Here is an 18,844-nt window from a genome sequence, read left to right as displayed (position 1 = left end):
GGGAGAAGAGATTGATGTCATATATCTTGACTCCAAAAAAAGCCTTTGATCTGGTTTCCCATGATCACCTCTTGGAGAAACTGGCCAATTGTCGCCTTGGGTCCTCCATGATCCACTGGCTGGAAAATTGGCTCCGTGGTCGGACCCAGAGGGTAGTAATTGATGGAAGTCACTCATCCTGGTGTCCTGTGACCAGTGGGGTCCCCCAAGGCTCTGTCCTTGGTCCCATATTGTTCAACATCTTCATTAATGATGTGGACACTGGAGTCAAAAGCGGACTGGCCAAGTTCGCCGATGACACCGAACTTTGGGGCAAAGCATCCACACCAGAAGACAGGCAGGTGATCCAGGCTGACCTGGACAGGCTCAGCAAGCGGGTGGATGAGAATCTGATGGTGTTCAATGCCGATAAATGCAAGGTTCTCCGCCTTGGGAAGAAAAACCCGCAGCATCCTTATAGGCTCAGCAGTGCTATATTGGCTAGCACTATGGAAGAAAGAGACTTGGGGGTCATCATTGACCACAAGATGAACATGAGCCTGCAGTGTGATGCTGTGGCTAGTAAAGCGACCAAAACGCTGGCTTGCATCCATAGATGCTTCTCAAGCAAATCCTGGGACGTCATTCTCCCCTTGTACTCGGCCTTGGTGAGGCCACAGCTGGAGTACTGCATCCAGTTTTGGGCTCCACAATTCAAAAAGATGTGGAGAAGCTTGAGAGAGTCCAGAGAAGAGCCATGCGCATGATCAGAGGCCAGGGAAGCAGACCCTATGATGACAGGCTGAGAGCCATGGGGCTCTTTAGCCTGGAAAAGCGCAGGCTCAGGGGTGATCTGATGGCCACCTATAAGTTTATCAGGGGTGACCACCAGTATCTGGGGGAACGTTTGTTCATCAGAGCACCCCAAGGGATGACGACTAGGTCGAATGGTCATAAACTACTGCAAGTCCGTTTCAGCCTGGACATAAGGAAGAATTTCTTTACTGTCCGAGCCCCCAAGGTCTGGAACAGCCTGACACCGGAGGTGGTTCAAGCGCCTACATTGAACACCTTCAAGAGCAAACTGGATGCTTATCTTGCTGGGATCCTATGACCCCAGCTGACTTCCTGCCCTTTGGGCAGGGGGCTGGACTTGATGATCTTCCGAGGTCCCTTCCAGCCCTAATGTCTATGAAATCTATGAAATGTCTATGAAACATACCTTAAAAATATTCTAGCCTTGGCTATAGCACTATGTAGAGATTATATATTTATTTGTTCAGGCGCAAATCAGTTTCCCTCCCATTACTTGGGCAGGACAAAAAGGGAGAACAGAGTTTGCTGCCTTATTTTGACTTGCCCTTGGTACCACAAGACGCCAGCACACTTACGTTCAGAGTATCGGCATGAGGCTGAAGAACCTGACAGTTTCTGTGGCGACATCATAGCCTCCAGGAGGGGAAACCAGAGAGCCTAGAATACACAAGCACAAATATGTAAAAACGTTTAAAACTAAATTTGTAATATTAGCTTCAGCCTTTGGAGGTCAAAAAATGTGGCTGCTTCCACATGATGACAAACCACAATTAAACACTTTGCTTTCACTCTTTCACAAGTGCAGTGAGTCAGAGCTGTGCCAGGATTGCTGTGCTTTTACATTTGCATTATAACAGAGTGGAACTGCTCTGTTACTTGACAGCCTAGGACACTCATGTCTAAGAGCAGGGGTGCCATTTGCTTGGAAGGATGGAAGAAGCCTGACTGTGCCCTTAAGCTCGATCGCTTCCCAGGCTCAAAACAGCGTAGGGACAAACTCGACTCACTGACCTGGTTTATTCCTCATTAAGGTTGTAAGGTATTTGATTTTTACAGAAGAGTGAGCACAGGCTTCATCTGAGCTGGGGCCCATCAAGTTCCACTGTAGTATAAATACATACATACAGAATAGAGAGAGGTAGTTAGCTGGGCTAGTCTGAAGTAAGGCAGAAAGCAGCACAGTCTACCCTTACAGACTGACTGACTAAGAAATCTCATGCCTCTCTGAACAAGTTAGCCTGTAAGATGCCTCCCTGTCTTGCCATATATATGTGACAACTAGGGGTAAAGAGTCCATGTAACCAAAGCCATCATAGGGGTTGCTAGATAACAGCTGGGTAAATCCAGAAGTGAACTCTTCCTATGGTAAAAAATATTAAATGTAACTATGTGGGGAGCAAGGAAACAGGGGTAACAAGACCAGAGTTCAAGAGAAGAGCCAATACTATTCCAGTCTTACTTGCTCCAAACCAGACATGAAGCAATGCAAGTATTGCATCTACAGCTGCAGGACAACAGATGGTCTCTAACACAAGAGAGCATACAATTCACAGCCTGTTTCTTTCCTTGGTGGGTTATTACAGTGTACAACTTCAGGCCTTTGATCAAAAGAACTAATCCCCATTCCTATTCAATCCACAGGGTTTGCATGGAAGTCTCAGTCATTTTCTGAAATGTTCAAAGAACTCATTTATTTGGACATTCAACTGAAAATTGCAATGATTTGGCAGAAAGACCAGTACATAAGGTGACCACTGTTAAAGGCGGCATTTACTGCTAGTTACCACAGCTTTCTCCTAAACAGTGATTAAATAGTAGCAGTTGGAAAATGCTGGCTTGTAAATGAACTCTCCTGCAGGAGGATTGGAGATGGTACGCTTGCACTCCTTACTGAAGAACACCATTGTAAGAAAAAACAACAACAACAAAAACAAAAAAACACTATTGAACTGATACCACCTGGGAGAACTGCACGTAGGCACAATATAATCAGTCTGTCCATAATGAAATCTGTTCAGATCATGCACACTATGCAGATCTTCTAGAATCTCATCCTCACAAGAAGGAAGTACTTTCCCTGCCCCTCCAGACCAAGAAGAACAACACTAAATTCCATGGATCTCAGATGTTAGGAATCTCACGCTCCTACTTGCACAAGGAGGATGGGAACACTAGGGTTGAGCCCAAACCCAGCCCTTAGACATTTTAGGTATACATATCAAATAAAACCCTGGTTTGAAAGGGAGTAGAGAGATGGCACTTCAGGAAGATCTTCAGTGCATGTTTCTCTGAAGGTATTAAGGAAAACAGCCTTTTTATTGCTTATGTCTTGATGTAGACTCTTCCCATGCCAGAAGCAAAAGATGCCATCTCAGCACAGGCAAGGCAAGATGCAGAAATTCTCTAGTCCAGGTTCAAGGTTAGAAGCCAGACGCATACTTTGACATGATTAAATGAGAATCTGAATAAAGTAAAGCTTTCTTTGAACCTCTTTCTTGAAGGGGGGCTTCTTCAGTATCTCACTTCTATCTATTGCAATCAGTTATGCTCCTGCTTGTGCTACAGCAAAGACTGATTTTGCCCTGAACATGGCCTTTCATACTTCCTGCAATGAAGCAAGTGAGCTCAGTGTGCTCCAGGCAAAATATCCCCTGTCCAGGAACATGACTGTCAAAAATTCTCATATGCACCGTGACAGCAGCAATGTTTCTTTGTACAAGGCAAAGAAGAGGCCTTTCTTCTAGCTGCTGGCTAAAATCCCAACTTCTAGCAGTATGCATTGGTCACTATGCACAGACATGTCAGGAATAGAGAGGAATATATGCAAGATTCTGCACACTATATTCCTACAGTTATAGGATTTTACCCAATCACAGGTGCATACAAGACAACTTAACAGAAGACTAGTTTAATGGAGGTGAAAATCTCTCCTGAATCTGCATAGCACTGGAAACTTTAGGAATACAGCATTTTATCCCTTTACCTCTCGCTGCTGCTGGTTTAAATTATGTGAATTCCTCTGGCAAAGTGCAATTGTTTTCAGTAAGGTAGCTTCAATATCCTTTACTGAATCGGATTGTGTTGAATCTAGGTTAAAAAGCAAAACAAAAATGGAGATTACATCATTGATCCCAGATAATTTAAACATGCTACTACTGCCAAATCATTTTGAAAAAAAATAAGAATTATGCTGTTCAGCTGTTCACCTAAAACTTACTCCCTGTAGATAGCAGTAGCTACATTATGAAAACAGATCTCAACTCTTTTTGTTGATTTTGCTGTACAGCAAAATAAACTGTGCTTGCAAAACACTTTGTACAACTGCATAAGTAATTTCTGAGCTTTGGCTTACATTTGCCTTGACACCAGTTAAAAGCATCATGTTCTTTTTGATGCCACCGAGTCCTGGAGCTGGAGAGCAGCAGTGCAGTAGGAGATATAATAACATTTCCTGCAGGCGTGAAAGACCTGCTTCCTTCGGGTAATTTGCCTGGTTTTTGTTAATGTGGGAAGCTGACAAAGTGCTGCCGGCTGTAATATTGTTGTTTACTGTAAAAACCAAGATCTCTCTTCCTTTTGTTGCAGCTGTTTTCCCCAATGGGCAGCATGTACACAGGGAGCTACAAAAACTAGCAGGTTTCAGAAAACACTAACTGCTGTATCAGACCTCTAGCCTGCTCCTAAACCCTTGCAAGTTAATTGCTGGTTTGTTCCTGAACCAGTAGGGTTTATAACTCTTGTAACATTTGTTATATCTAGCATAGTCATGGATACAGTCATCCATATATAACTGTTTTTTTTCCTTTAAGTTTTTAAAATTCCAATAAGCTCTTAGCTTCAATTATATATTGTGGCAAATGAGCTGTTAATTATGCATTGCATAAAACCATTTAAAAACTAAAAGTTAAGTATGTTCACAATACTGAATGCCCCAGCTAGTTTCATCTCACTACCCCTAATGATGAGAAAGTATGAATACATACATCAAGACACTCAAGCTGCGACATGGCTAGTTGGTTCCGTTCAATCTTAACTTAGAATTCCCACAAGCCATTTTGTCACATTCAGCCTTGCAAAGGGCTGAGGGATTTCCTGGCAGACTGTGCCTCCAGGATTATAACTATGCAAGAAGGCCATGTGTTATATCTCAACCAAGAAAATCCACAATTTGTATGATGGAAGACCCACATCAAGACATGGAGGATTCCTTTGTCCTTTGTTCTGCCACTACTGGCAGATGTTTCTCATTTTTCATAAAGCTTCTGTATTACAATCACGGGATACATTTCTGATATGTCACTGCAACGCTATCATGACTGCCAGAAAGTAAAGAGCAGTAAACTGAACTTTGGCAATCCCCTGCAATTCTCTTTCAAGGTGACATCTGAGAAGAGCTGGGTGATGAAAAGTCCATTAGAATCATTACCATTAATGTTACAAATACATAATAAAGGGTATTACTGAACCACCTGGGCATTCTCACTATTATGAGGAAATCCCACTGTAATGAGCAATGTACAAATACACACATTTCAACATCTATGGCTTTGTTTCACAGAACATTCTTTCAAAGGGGAAAAATGCGGGGAAAAGAATTCACTGGGAAAAAAAAGAAGAAATCAACACACACAAAACAAAGACTTACTTTCATCTTCCTGTGTAAGCACCAGCAGCTTGCTTTGCAGTTGCTAAAACAAATCAAAACAGAGCTTCTTAGAGCAGGAAAGCTCGCAGGGTATCAATGGGAACACATTTATACACAGAGGTCTTTCCCCTTCAACCCCATTTCCCTGCCTGATGGAGAGACTGTAGCAGTGCACAGATTTTTGCTTTGGTGAAACAACCATGTGCCAAACCCAGAAACATGGTGATGGAACTGCTCCGAGGGAGCCTTTCCTCCACCCCCAGTGCCACTCTTGAGATCCATCTCTGGCGTACTGGAAAGCAGCAGCAAGGAGCACCCTCCAAATGCTTCCTGGCTTTGGAGTCTGGCTGGGGGAGGTGGGGCAGTGGCCCTTCCAAGGGCCAGGTACACCAAGTGCACACAGCATAACCAGTTGTCCTGGCAGAAATGTCAAACTGTGGAATTCAGGGCCTTGGGTTACTGTACCTCAAGCATTACCAAGAAGGCACCATGGACATCTCCTTTCTTTTCCAAGAGGTATGAGGAAGCTTCATGGAGTTGGTGTTTCTGAGTGGTCTAGGTACAAAAAAACCACAAACTCTACCTTAAGAAATCTTCTGGCTTTTTTCCTTCTTTTAGAAGTGATGAAATGGGATGAGCCCCCACAGTGCCTCCACCTCACCTGAATGGTTTCCTCCAGTCTGTAGAACTCCAGGACTTGTAGCATCTCTAAAACCTGGTCAGGACTGTAGTGACACAGCAACTCAATGAACTGCTCAGTGATGCAGGGAGATACGTGGATCAGATCCTGATTGATTCCTTCCCTGGAACACAAAAGGCATGGGGGACTTCATTACTACACTGTATTCTTTGGCGAGTGCACATGAGCAGCAGAATAAGAAGGCTACACACGGGAGACAGTACAGGCTACACCATCAGAGCTAGAGGTGGAACAAAAATTGCATGTTGACAACCTTATTTCTGTCCTTCAATGCATACTATACCAGCAGCACCCAGCCAAGATCAACTTATAGATGAACAATCATCTGCTCTCCATGCTGGCTTCAAGGTCAAAATCTGTCCTCTTCAAGGTATTCAACAGCCTTGGGACAACTAAAAGTTTGCCTGAAGCACAAGGTTGAAGACAGACCATGTTTGATTTCTCCCCTGCACAGGTCCAAGAGAACGGTTCATCCCAAGGGCAAAGTCATTACGACAGAACATCAAAGCTCCTCAGAAGATGGCCTCAGATGGTGGAATGAATTCCTACCCCCAACCCTAAAAGCTCACCACTTTCTGTTCCAAGCACACCTGGCATGTCCTAGACCTGTTTCGAGAAGCACATACCACAGCGGCCATAAAATAAAGACAATCAAGCTTTGGTTTCCCCTTGGAAATTGCCAATCACCTTGCTTCAAAAAGAAGGTACTCAGACATAAGAGGGTGAAGGTGGGGTAAGGGCTCTCACACAGGAGAGACAAGATAATTCCAGATGCCCCTCACACTGAAAGCATGTACATGTATAGAGTACACCATGTACTTAGGCCAGCAGAAGGGAAAAGAGGCATGAGCAAGTCAGTCAGTTATCAGAAAGAAGCTGGAAGGATGGGGAAGAGCCAAGTCAGTGGTGATAGTCTCTAGGATGATCATGCACTGTATCATGCAGGCACAGAGCCGTTGCCACCTGACAATTACCGCTCCACTCTAGTTACTGTCAGAAAAACCACCACGTTACAAAAAGGTAAAAAAATTAAAGAAAAGAAAACTTCTTGAATTTACTCAAATGTCCCTGATTAGAGGAAACAGCTGTGTTGCCTGCTTGTCCTGGGCCCTGAGAAGGACTGACCCAACACCTGAGGAGCTGGTCTCAACCGATGCAAGATATAAAGACCCCAACAAGCACTGCAGACGGAAGACAGGCCTAGGGTCTGGAGAGACCATGGTCTCAGTATTTCCTTACTCAACTGTACATCCTGTTCCAGGACAGTTTCCTGCCTTTTTTTTTTTTTTCATTTTATATTCCCACACTTCACCCCTCAATGGAAAAAGATTATTTTGGTAGTATCTTTTATTGAACCGACTACATAGTTGGAAGAGCTGCTGGACAAGTTTTCAGGTACCAAAGGTCCTTCTTCTGATCCGAGAGAGAACTGAAGACAGGCTGAGCTACATATGAGAAAAGGCTCTGTGTAAATGCAAAACAGTCTGTTTTGAGAGATGGAGGAAAACTGTGAGCTAGGGTAAAGAGGTGTTATCAGGATCCATTACAAGACAAAAGAAGTACACGAGAACAGACAATCTGGTTAATGGCAGAGTGAGACCATTCAGGAAGGAGGTAGTTATTATGTATGAAATGCAGGGGGATTATTGGCAGTAGTTGTTAGGTTGTACTGAGCCATAAAGCCACTGTCTACATTAAGTCCAGATTTTTAAAAATGTTTTTATACTGTTCAACAGAGTTATGAACTTCTGTTCCCAGGCCCGTCTCCCAAGCGTGTTTTATAAATTCCCTTCAAAATGCAAAGACGGTGAGGTCAGAAGCGGTTGTTCTGTAAAAGTGCTATTAGTGTTTGTGCATCTGTTCTTTATATTTTCTTCTGTGAGCATTTATTCTGGTGTATAGTTCCTGTTCTGTTTCACCCACATAGTTTCCACAAGGGCAGCTGGTACACTGGATGAGATGAGCCACATTCTGTGATGTATATGCATAAGGTAACAATACACCAGCTCTATCATAAGAACATAAGAAGTGTCTTACTGGGTCAGACCAATGATTCACCTATCCCAGCATAGGTGGGATAACTGTCTCTGACAGCAGCAGAAATGGACAGTGTACAAAGAGACGGGTGAACCAGTTATCTCTAGAGGATCTATCCCCTTCTCAATACCCTCCCCGAGATCTACCATTTATTAGATAGAAGAGATGTGTTAGATGTGCTGGAGATACCAGAGGAAACATGCCCAACTATTCTGTTCAATAGCCATTAATGGATCTATCAATCATGGATGAATTTATTCAGTTCCTATCTGAACCTATGTTATCTGCCTCCACTACCTCCTGTGGCAATGAATTCAAGTTAACTACACGTTGCATAAAAACAACTCTCTTGTTAGTTTTAAACTTGTTACCTACTAATTTCAGCAAGTGCCCCCCTAGTTCTAGTGTTCTGGGACTAGGGTCACTTCTAAACGTGCTCTGAGGCTGGGGATGGGAGGCCAGTGCTTTAATTACAGCAGCTCCCAAGTGCCGCTTTAATTAAAGTACTGCAACATCTCATTTAGCAGCACCCCTGCACTTAAAACTGGCAGCAGAGCACCTGAACTAAAGCTCAATCAACAAGCTTTAGTTCAAGCACCTCCATCACCATTTTTAAGCATGGTGAGGCTGATACACGAGATGCAGAAGACTGCTGAAGTGCGGTAATTACCATGCTCCAGCAGATTCAATTAACTGAGTCTGCTCTGATGTGCTGTAAAGAGCAATCTCCCCACTCTTGTACAGACAGCCTTACTGAACCTATTTGTTCAGCACTGGTGAGGTCACATCTGGAGTATTGTGTTCAGTTTTGGGCCACCAACACAGAAAGGATGTGGACAAGTTGGAGAGAGTTCAGCAGAAGGCAACAAAAATGGCTAGGGGCTGGGTCACAGGACTTGTGAGGAGAAGCTGAGAGAACTGGGTCTCTTTCATTTGCAGAAGAGAAGACTGAGGGGGGATTTAACAGCAGCCTTCAACTACCTGCAGGGTGTTTCCAAAGAGGATGGAGCTGGATTGTTCTCAATGGTAGCAGATGACAGAACAAGGAGCAATGGTCTCAAGTTGCAGCAAGGAAAGTTTAGGTTAGATACTAGGAAAACCTCTCTGACTAGGATAGTAGTAAAGCACTAGAACAGGCTACTCAGAGAGGTTGTGGCCTCTCCATCCTTGGAGGTTTTGAAGACCCAGGGAGACAAAGCCTTGGGTGGGATGATCTAGTTAGGTATGGTCCTACTTTGAGGAGGGTGTTGGACTAAATGTGACCTCCTGAGGTCCCTTCCAATCCTCATTTTCTGTGATTTGGTCCACACCCTTCATGCTTTTACAGACCTCTATCGTATCCTTCCTCAGCCTTCTCCTTTCCAACCAGAAGAGTTCTAGCCTTTTTGAGTCTCTTCTGGTATGGCAACTGCTGCAGGCTCCTGATCATTGATTGCCCTTCTCTGTCCCTTTTCTAATTCTACTACATCTTTTTTGAGATGTGGGGACCAGAACTGCACACAGCATTTAAGATGTGGGTGCACCATGGATTTGTATAAAGGCATGATGATGTACTCCATTTTGTTTTCAATTCCATTCTTACAAATGCTCAACATATTATTGGCTTTTATGGTGGCTGCTGCATATTAAGCTGATGTTTTTAGAGAACTATCTACAGTGACTCCAAGGTCTTTCCCGAGTCGTAACAGCTAATTCAGGGCCTAACACTGCGTAATATGGTTCAGAACCCAGAACATATACAGGCAGTCCTCGACTTACAACATTTTGAGTTACAACATTTTGCACTTACAACGTTTATAAACTGACACCGTTTCAATTTTATGTCATCAGTTTCAACTTACATCGCGTGATCCGATGCAACACCAACCCAGTGAACAAGTTCGCTGCATCGCCCATCTCCCTGAAGAACATCTGTCCAAACTTCCATGGCCACTTTCTTTAAGAAAGCAGACAAGACTCCAGAAAAACCTGCAGCCAAGACTCCTGAAAAGACTCCAGCCAAGAGCCCTTCAAAAAGTCCAGCAAAGTCACCTCAAAGAAGTCCTTCCAAATCAATATGATTGCTATTTACAATATAAATATATTGTATTATATTTATTATAAATAAATTCATAGATTTCATAGACATTAGGGCTGGAAGGGACCTCGGAAGATCATCGAGTCCAGCCCCCTGCCCAAAGGGCAGGAAGTCAGCTAGGGTCATAGGATCCCAGCAAGATAAGCATCCAGTTTGCTCCTGAAGGTGTTCAATGTAGGCGCTTGAACCACCTCCGGTGGCAGGCTGTTCCAGACCTTGGGGGCTCAGACAGTAAAGAAGCAGGGAGCATGGCCTGACAGGGGGTGCACCAGCACTCTCAGGGGGTGTATGTGCACCCCCTACACGTCGCCACTGAGATTAGGAATGTAAATTATGAGATGCTATTTTTGAAAGGGGGGGGGGAGGCGTTATTTGTGAAGGTCTGGGGGGCTTTGGGTGTGTGTGTGGGGTTTGGAGCCCAGGGATGGGAGGTCCCTGCACACCCTCGCAGGATGCAGGGTAATGCGGGTTAGGAGTGAGGGGCAGCAGCAGGGCTGGAGGGAGCTGTGGCTTGGGAGTTGAGGGGCAGGCAGGCACACACGCACGCACACAGACAGCTGCCCACAGCTCTGTTGCATGACTCGCCCCGGCCCTAGGACCCCATTCACCCCAGTCCCTACCCCACTCCATCCCTCACTGTGGGGTTCTCGATCTGCCCCTCCACTCCTTCCCCTCCACAGACTTACCAGTTTGGCACTCTCTACTTGCATCAGAAGAAACAATCCCCAAGATTTGATCAGTCTTTCTTGAGTCTTTTCATTCCAACCATGCCAACTGAGGAGAGCAATGATTCGGGTTTCTCTCCTTCCCTTATTTCTCATCTTTTTAAGTTAATTTGACTTGGAAATCAGGAGTCTTGTGATTCTTTAATGAGAGCTGGCATTACTGTTAGTGTGCTGCTCCACAAGTTGTACTTTGCTGACCGGGTACGTCACAGGCTCTGATGGTGAAAGGCTTTGGCAGTTCAGAGCTGTGATGTGGAGGCTTTGCCTTGCATTAGAATTCCCTTCAACTGGCAATTACATGTGTGGTGGCTTTGCAGAGCTGGGATGGCATCTGTTGTCCTTTCAGTTCCTTTAAAGTTACTTTTACTCAAAATAGAGGCTGTTTCCTCCTGGCTGCACTGTTTTTCTTTTTTTCTTTTTTAAATTTAAGCCACCTGGTATTTTGATCTACTTTTCTTTTTGTATTGCTGTCTTCCAACTGCTGGCTAATAGCACGTGTTTTTATCATGCCTTCCTCCCTATATCTTCACAAAAAAGAAAGCAAGGACAATGAGGACACAGCTTCTTCCTGAAGGCGAGTTTAAGCGAGTGAGGTAAAACAGTGCAGAGATCTGGGCTCACATGCACAACCTAGCATCTGGAAACTCCTCTGGCATTACGACTGACTCCTGCAGGACGAAGCTGGGATTAGCCTTATTTGACCATGGTGAGGCAGCATAATTGCCCTCTTGAAGCTTTCGCTCTTATGTTACAAATACGGAGAAACCATTATAAAACAGAACGCTGGCATGTCACAAGGTACCAGCAGAAGCAGACAACATCAACTTGGTTAAAAAAAAGGCATGCATGTGAAACTGGGCTAACAGAAATACTAACTACAGACAAGAGTCACCAAGCACCACACTTGAGAGCTGGACAGAAGCCCAAGGCTGGGGAAGGGATGGGGGCTTTGAGTCTAAGATCTGCAGCCACCCACGGAAACATCATCCTACTTCTTCTGAAGAACCAGTGCTATGGTACTGCTGACAGCCCAGGGAAAGGTCATTAAGAAAATGTCCTTCAAAAGCAAATCACCTCTTAGCCTGTAAGAAGACTGTTTTTGTCCCACACACCTCAACCCTCACTTAAGCATAGCCTCTTACATCCTGAAAAAGGCCACCCTTCTCTCTCCTGAGTGAATTCTTGAATGCACCCTGCTTCTAAATGAGTGGAAAGCCTTGCTGTGCACAGCTGCTTGTGCTGGCATGCAACACAGCTTCCCTCCCAACCACACTTGCTTGTTTCTTAGATGCAGGAGGCAGCAGAAGTCCCACCTAAAAGCAGCAGGAGATAGCCCTGTACCACCTCTCATTAGTCAAAGAAACAGATCCCAGAAGGGGAATCACCAGCAACTCCCAATCTCAAGTGACCTTGGAGAAGTACCCAAGCGGCTGGCTGGGAGCAGAAACAGCAGCTTTCCATATTTCCTTCTAGTTCAAGTCCAAATAACTACCAAACTTGGCCTCTAATTTGATGCTCATATTCACCTATTTAAAGAGTTAAAATATGTATCCACAATATGAAACACCTCATTTTTCTACCAGAAATGTTCACTTGTATAACAAAAGAGAATAATTTTCTTTGCTGTGGCAATCAGTGGGCGACGTTCTCTGGCCTATGCTACTCGGGAGGTCACACAAGATGTACAGAATGTTTCCTTCTGGCCTGAAAAAAAATGTATAAATTATCTCTTCTATTTGTCAAAAATGTAAGAGCTCTTCACATCAGCCCAGAATTTTCAGAAGATGAAAAGAAGTTTGCTGAAATGGTTTGGCAATATTAACTGTTGTAACAAAGTCTGATAACATCTCCAAATGCTTCATTTCGGATACCTCCATATTTGTTTGAAGAACTAGTAAAGCCATAACTACATTAACATCAGGTCCTCTTCTTTCTATCTTATTTTATTGCACACTTCTTTAAAAGTGTAAGCTTTTTAGACTCTCATATATAATGAAAAATGTTAGGATGAAATAAACCCACATAAGCATGAAGGATGTGAGAGACTATCTGGACCTTGGAAATCTGCCCACAAGTTTTGTAGATTTAATTCTACAAGACAAATAGATTTATAGAGGCTTCTTTTCCAAGGAAGCTCCTCTTTCAATTCCTCTCCATAAGCTGTCCCCATATTACAGTGCTGTCATGCAGATGCACATCCATCTCTACGCTGCCACCTTCTAAGTCCACAGTTCATTGGCTTGTCTCTCATGTCTGTGTTTTCATCTTGCAAGGGGGAAGACTGTGGATAGGGCAAACCTTACAGAACACAGACTCAACATGCTATCTGACCTCCTTCGACATCTGCTAACCATTGGGGCTAACAGGATTTACCCATAAAGATTATCTGGAAGGGGGCACCCCAACTGAGAGCCTCGATACTCCAAGGAAGGAAACCTGACAAGCGTCTACAATGTGAATTGCTTGCTTACAAATGGCCTTGGCCTAACTCTAATGCAAAACCCCCATGAAACCTTTCAGTGCCCCAGACATGGATACAGCCACAGGTACAATGTGTACGAATGGCTTATTCAGGCTTTACATTTAAAAGGGTGCCCAAAAAAGCTCTTCCTGAAAGCAGGCAAACAAAGGCCCTTCCAGAATTCAGAGAAATGCATTTCTCGAGTAGCATCCAGAACCAGCTTCCCACGTTCACTGTCCACCCCAGAGCTCAAGAGGGAGGATGCTATGTTGAAGGTATGAATCACACCCTGATCAAGTGCTTGCTCAAGCCAGTCATCCAGGTAACACAATACCTCCATCCCTTCCCCAGGCCAAAAGAAAAGGCTTTCTATAAGAAAGTTTCATCCCAGATTAAACCATTGCTTTTTCTCAGAGATGTGAAAACATGAGTCCTAAAAGACAAGGCCTCTTAATGAGCACAGGGCATTTCACATAAGATAAATGGGAACACACACCTAGCCTGGAAATGACACCAGCACTTGTTAGGACTCCCAGTCTTGAGAGAGGCCTGACTTCTTTCCTTAGCACTTTGGCAGAAGAAGGATTAGGAAGGAGTGCTGCAGTTTGCTATAGGCTGCAACTGAGTGACAGCTCCTGAGGCTTGCTAGTACAGTGATCAATCAAAATTTGGACACGTCATTAAAAAGGTCCCCCCTGCCTTTCTTCACCAAGAAATGATGCATCAGCCAAAAGAGGCGAGTTCAGGATGGAGACAGGGAGCACAGAAGGCAGCAGTTTTACAAGAGATGAGTGCACCACAGTGGGAAGATAAAGAGATGAGCAGGATCATAAGTACATAAGGCTTTACCAAAAAGGAACATGCTGGACAATTACATATACAGGGGGAAAAGGGTTCACCCAGGTCCCTTCTACCTCCACGTTTGCCCTAGCCCTGGCCTCTCCAAAAGGAAGGGGTGTTACCAGCAACCTTCCCCCAACACCTCTGTGCCAAAGAGCCTCTCTGCCCACACCACGTTGTAGTGAGCTGATTAACTTGGCAAGATTGTCAAGCCAGTATTAACACAGCCAGAAATGCAGATTGTCCTGAATACAGATATTAAATGCTTGCAGCTCTCAGCATTTCGGTAGGTACTGGCAGCACCTTACCGAGATGCACAACAGAAACGGATGAATTTTGCTGTGGGTGTTTGCAATGGAAATTCCATCTCTCCCTGGAAATGATCAGGAAATGAAAATGTAAAAAAGGCTTTGATAAGTGAACTGTAGCAATACCGTTTACTCTCTACTTTCTATCACTGCTTATCAGTCATGGACACAAGGACATTTGGTTTTAATTTCCCCCAAGGCAATTTCTATTAACCTCCTCCCCCCGTACCTACTTTAAAATAAACCTCTAGCTAAATTAAATGGGCCAAATTAATCTCTGATGTAGCTCTACTCACTTTAGTGTTGTTACACCAAAGGGATGAACCTGGCCCCCTTGGCTGTCAGGAAATCATTTGTATTTGGGACATTAAACTCATTTCTTCCTCCATTTTAATAAAAAAACCAAACAAACAAAAAAAAACACCTCATGCTGGAAGAGGATATAAACATTCAGACTGACTGGAGAGAGACTGATGTTTCTAGAAGGACCTGAATCATAGTGCTTCATTCTGACATGTAAAGTTTGAACATTTTTAGAATTATGCATTTTTTTTCCTCATGTATTTACTGTGGATATTCACAAATGTTCAGTTGCCACAAGATACAAGTGAGATTAGGCCTTCAGTAATAAATACAAAATAGTTTTTTATAATACTATAAATAAATAGACGAGTATGGAGGAGTTCCACTACTTTTGAAGTGGAAACAGTATGCTGAAGTACGCCTTGTTACACATACCATTATACTGGCAACAAAATACAGCTGGTGCAAGTTTAAGCATTATGAATTATGGAACTATTGTAACTCCAAAAAATCTAAGATCTCTTCAGAAAATTTCAAGAATAACATGAGTCAGGGAATGATTTCAGCAAAGCGGAATCCCAGCAATTCGGGTCTCATCCTTTGCTCTACAACCATACATTTAGTAGAGTCCTTTAGATTGCAATCCATCTAGGGTCCTGCCTAGCTTTTGCTTTGTGATCATGTTGATATGTGCAATCCAGACAGAGAATTTTTTTTTTTTTTATTTACTGTTATGATTCAGGATGCCTGAGCATCCTGCTACAGCCCAGGAAGAATTAATGAGCTTTGCAACATGGCTACACATATTAACAATCACGTGAACCTTGCTGAAGGGCAGATGGAGAGAGAGAACAAGCTGTGTGGCCTGATGTAGCTTGCTGAATGTCAGCCCTGCACACAAAGGGGAGATATTTTGTTAGGTCAGATTTACAAAACGGATAGTTCTGCTACTACAAGGGCTTTCCTGGTGATGAACTGAGCAGAGGGTGTAGTAAGTTTCCATATGACAGACGACAGGGGAAGCAGTCACTTCCTAATTATTTCAGGGCAGAGTTGAATCAGTTTGTTACCTGGAGATTTATGAAGCCTCTTCCTGGGGAGGAGAAAAAAATTAACACCCAAGCTGATGTCTTGCCTCACCGTTTCGTTTGTCACAATGCTTTGGTAGCGATACAGTAAGGTAAACAGTGCAGCCACACACAAAACTAAGCTGCAGCAGCACTTATTTGACAACTGGCTTCCTAGCAATAGGATTCAAACAAGAAAAGTCCTGCAAAGAATTCCTATATAAAATCATAGACAGTGAGGGTTGGAAGGGACCTCCGGAGGTCACATCTAGTCCAACCCGTTGCTCAAAGCAGGACCAGCCCCAACTAGGTCATTCCAGCCAGGGCTTTGTCCAGCCAGGCCTTAAAAACCTCCAAGGATGGAGAGTCCACCACCTCCACTGCATTCCATTGTTTCTACTGCAAACACACACCACCTCTTTTAAGTAACCTCTCTAGGTAGTTTAATACTAAGCCATGTACTGAGGAACCAACAAGGGCTCTGGCTATAAGTCATGGGCATGTGCATTAGAGAGAACTGAGGAAGGTAAGTACCTGAGTGCACTGGTCAGCTGTAAGAAGCCCATGAGCTGTCAATGTGATACAGCTATAAAAGAGACTAATAAAATTTTAGGGTGTATGGGGGGGGGGGGGGGGGGCATACTCAGTAGAGACAAGCACTTAATATTTGCCTGAAGTTCTGGGCACGCATGTTCAAAGGATACATTTAAACTGGAAGAGGTACAAAGAAGGGTCCCTACATTGCCCAAGGTCATGGAGACCTTGTCTTACGAAAGAAAGGGAGCCTGGCTTTCCACCTTCCTGTGACGCATTCAGCTCGAGCTGAGGGTTTTGGCTGGGCACACTCATGCTCCCATTCATTCTTAGAAAGCTCAGAAGTCATACAGATCACCAAATTTGGTATCAAGAAAGAATTTCCCTTAGGCCAGATCAGAATGAAGCATGGCGGATATCAGTTTTCCTCTGTGGCATGGGGCACAGTCCTTTTCCTAGGATTGTCTAAGCCAGTGAGGGGCCAAACTTTTTGGCAGATGTGCCACAAATTAGCCCTGCACTCTCCCCAAGTGCCACTCCAATCCCCTTCCCCTGCCTGCTCTGCTTTCTCTTCCCAGCCATGTACTCCTTGGCTGCTTTGCTCTCTGCTTCCTTCCCTGTACTCCCTGCCCAATTTGCTGCTTTGTTTTCTGCTTCCTGCTTTATATGCCACTGTGCTGCCTGTCCCCTTCCTGATCCACCACGTGCCCCACACAGGCCACCCATGCTACCTTTGGCACCCGTAGGTTGGCCATCCCTAGTCTAAGCAGGTATTAACCAATTACTTCTGTTGTTGTGGGGCTAGGGCACTGACAGTAGCATCCTCTCCCCCTGCGTTTACCTATGGCATGCTGGCATGATGTTTCTGTAATTACAGGCCTTGTAGTTATGGGCTAGGGTTTGAAGTGGCAATTTTATGGAATCCTTGAATAAATGGTTAAGAATAGATGCAGTGGACTGCACCAGTGCCCATGAGTCAGTCCCCTTCCACTATGTTCATCACAAGTGCTCGAACAGTTTATCAATTGGGAGGGTGATGAAGCTCTGAAACAGGTTACCTAGAGAGGTTGTGGAAACTCCATCCTTGGGAGGTTAAGACCTGGCCAGACAAAGCCTTGGCTGGAATAATATAGGTGGGGCTGGTCCTGCTTTGAGCAGGGAGTTGGACTAGATGTGACCTCCTGACGTCCCTTTTAACCCTCATTTTCTATGATTCTAATTGCAAGCTAAATGCAGAGGGCATGCAGACAGGCTCACTGACCAGGACTGCAGCATTTGCTGAAACCTTTAGAAGTAGGAGTAAGAACTAACTCTGAAAAATCCAATTAACGTCCTAACAAAACCCAAACTTCCCATTTGCCTTTCATAACATAACACTTGATACTACTCAGGGAATGCTTAGCTATCCCCAGAGGGATGCTGGCAACGCTGGGAATTTAAATGTATGCCTCCTTCCCCCTCCCTCATCCCTGTTTTTCTTCCAGTGAAGCACGAATCATTAAATGGTTGAGCTCTCGAGCTCCACTCTCCAAAAGAAAATAAGTTACATTAGCACTTGCTGGAAGGCATCTTGAGTACCACATAAATGTCTCGCAAAGAAGAAAAAAAACCCAAAAAAACGTGTAGCACTTGAAATGAATATTCAATTGGAGGAAGACACCTGGTAACAGCAATGCTGGGGGGAAAAAAGACGACAAACCTCATCAGAGAGAGGGAGCTGCAATGGAATATGGCAGCATTTTGGGGCTGTAATAAAAAGGCAGTTTAACAAGAGGCGAAGAAATTAGCATTTTTCTATTGGGCTCTTGGTGTGACCACAAAAAGGACTATGTGCTCAGTTCTGAGCCCCTAAATAAAAATATAGGCAAACTGGCAGTGTTCACACATAAGGTGCAGAAGCTCAGACAGATGGAGATCATTTCACAGCCCTCCTTGTGCAGTAGCTTGAGCTGTGGTTCTCAGCCTTTTTTGTGCCACGACCCATTTGTAAATGCTGAGTCCCGAATCAGTAAATAGTTTAAATAGAAAACAGCCCCCTGGCCGCACCAGTGCCCCTCATTCCCAACCCACTGCCCCCCACCCCCAGTCCTCAGCCCCCAGTGTGTGAGGCAAGGGGTGGGGTGGTGGAGCATGGGGGGGGCACATACCTCCCATATTTGTACGCCCACAGTGGGCACGGAGCTGCAGCCTGGCCAGACTGGCATGAGCAAGAGCCACCTCTGCGGCCCTGTGTGCAGGACCCAGCACAGGGGGGCAGAGTGGGGGGGTGAGACTTGTTGCTGCCACCACTGCTGGGACCCCTGCACCAGCTGTGCCACAAACCATGCTAGGCATAACGGTCAGGGGAGCCAC

General features: G+C 44.5%; 1 protein-coding gene across 7 annotated transcripts in view; it reads right to left on the bottom strand.

The window, feature by feature from the left end:
* Nucleotides 1–18,844, bottom strand: part of VPS8 (VPS8 subunit of CORVET complex) — a 167,635-nt gene that overhangs the window by 60,812 nt on the left and 87,979 nt on the right. For all 7 annotated transcript variants that reach the window (XM_059730747.1, XM_059730749.1, XM_059730752.1 and 4 more), the window contains 5 exons: nucleotides 6,102–6,243; nucleotides 5,906–5,995; nucleotides 5,441–5,483; nucleotides 3,779–3,882; nucleotides 1,371–1,452 (listed from right to left, as the gene is read on the bottom strand). In XM_059730747.1, the coding sequence (XP_059586730.1) occupies nucleotides 1,371–1,452; nucleotides 3,779–3,882; nucleotides 5,441–5,483; nucleotides 5,906–5,995; nucleotides 6,102–6,243 (461 nt within the window). The remainder of the gene's footprint in view (nucleotides 1–1,370; nucleotides 1,453–3,778; nucleotides 3,883–5,440; nucleotides 5,484–5,905; nucleotides 5,996–6,101; nucleotides 6,244–18,844) is intronic.

This window comes from Alligator mississippiensis, chromosome 7, assembly GCF_030867095.1.
Source record: "Alligator mississippiensis isolate rAllMis1 chromosome 7, rAllMis1, whole genome shotgun sequence".
NCBI classification, from domain to species: domain Eukaryota; kingdom Metazoa; phylum Chordata; order Crocodylia; family Alligatoridae; genus Alligator; species Alligator mississippiensis.
The sequence above is the reverse complement of the archived record's forward strand: the minus strand, read 5'-3'. Positions and strand labels throughout refer to the sequence as shown.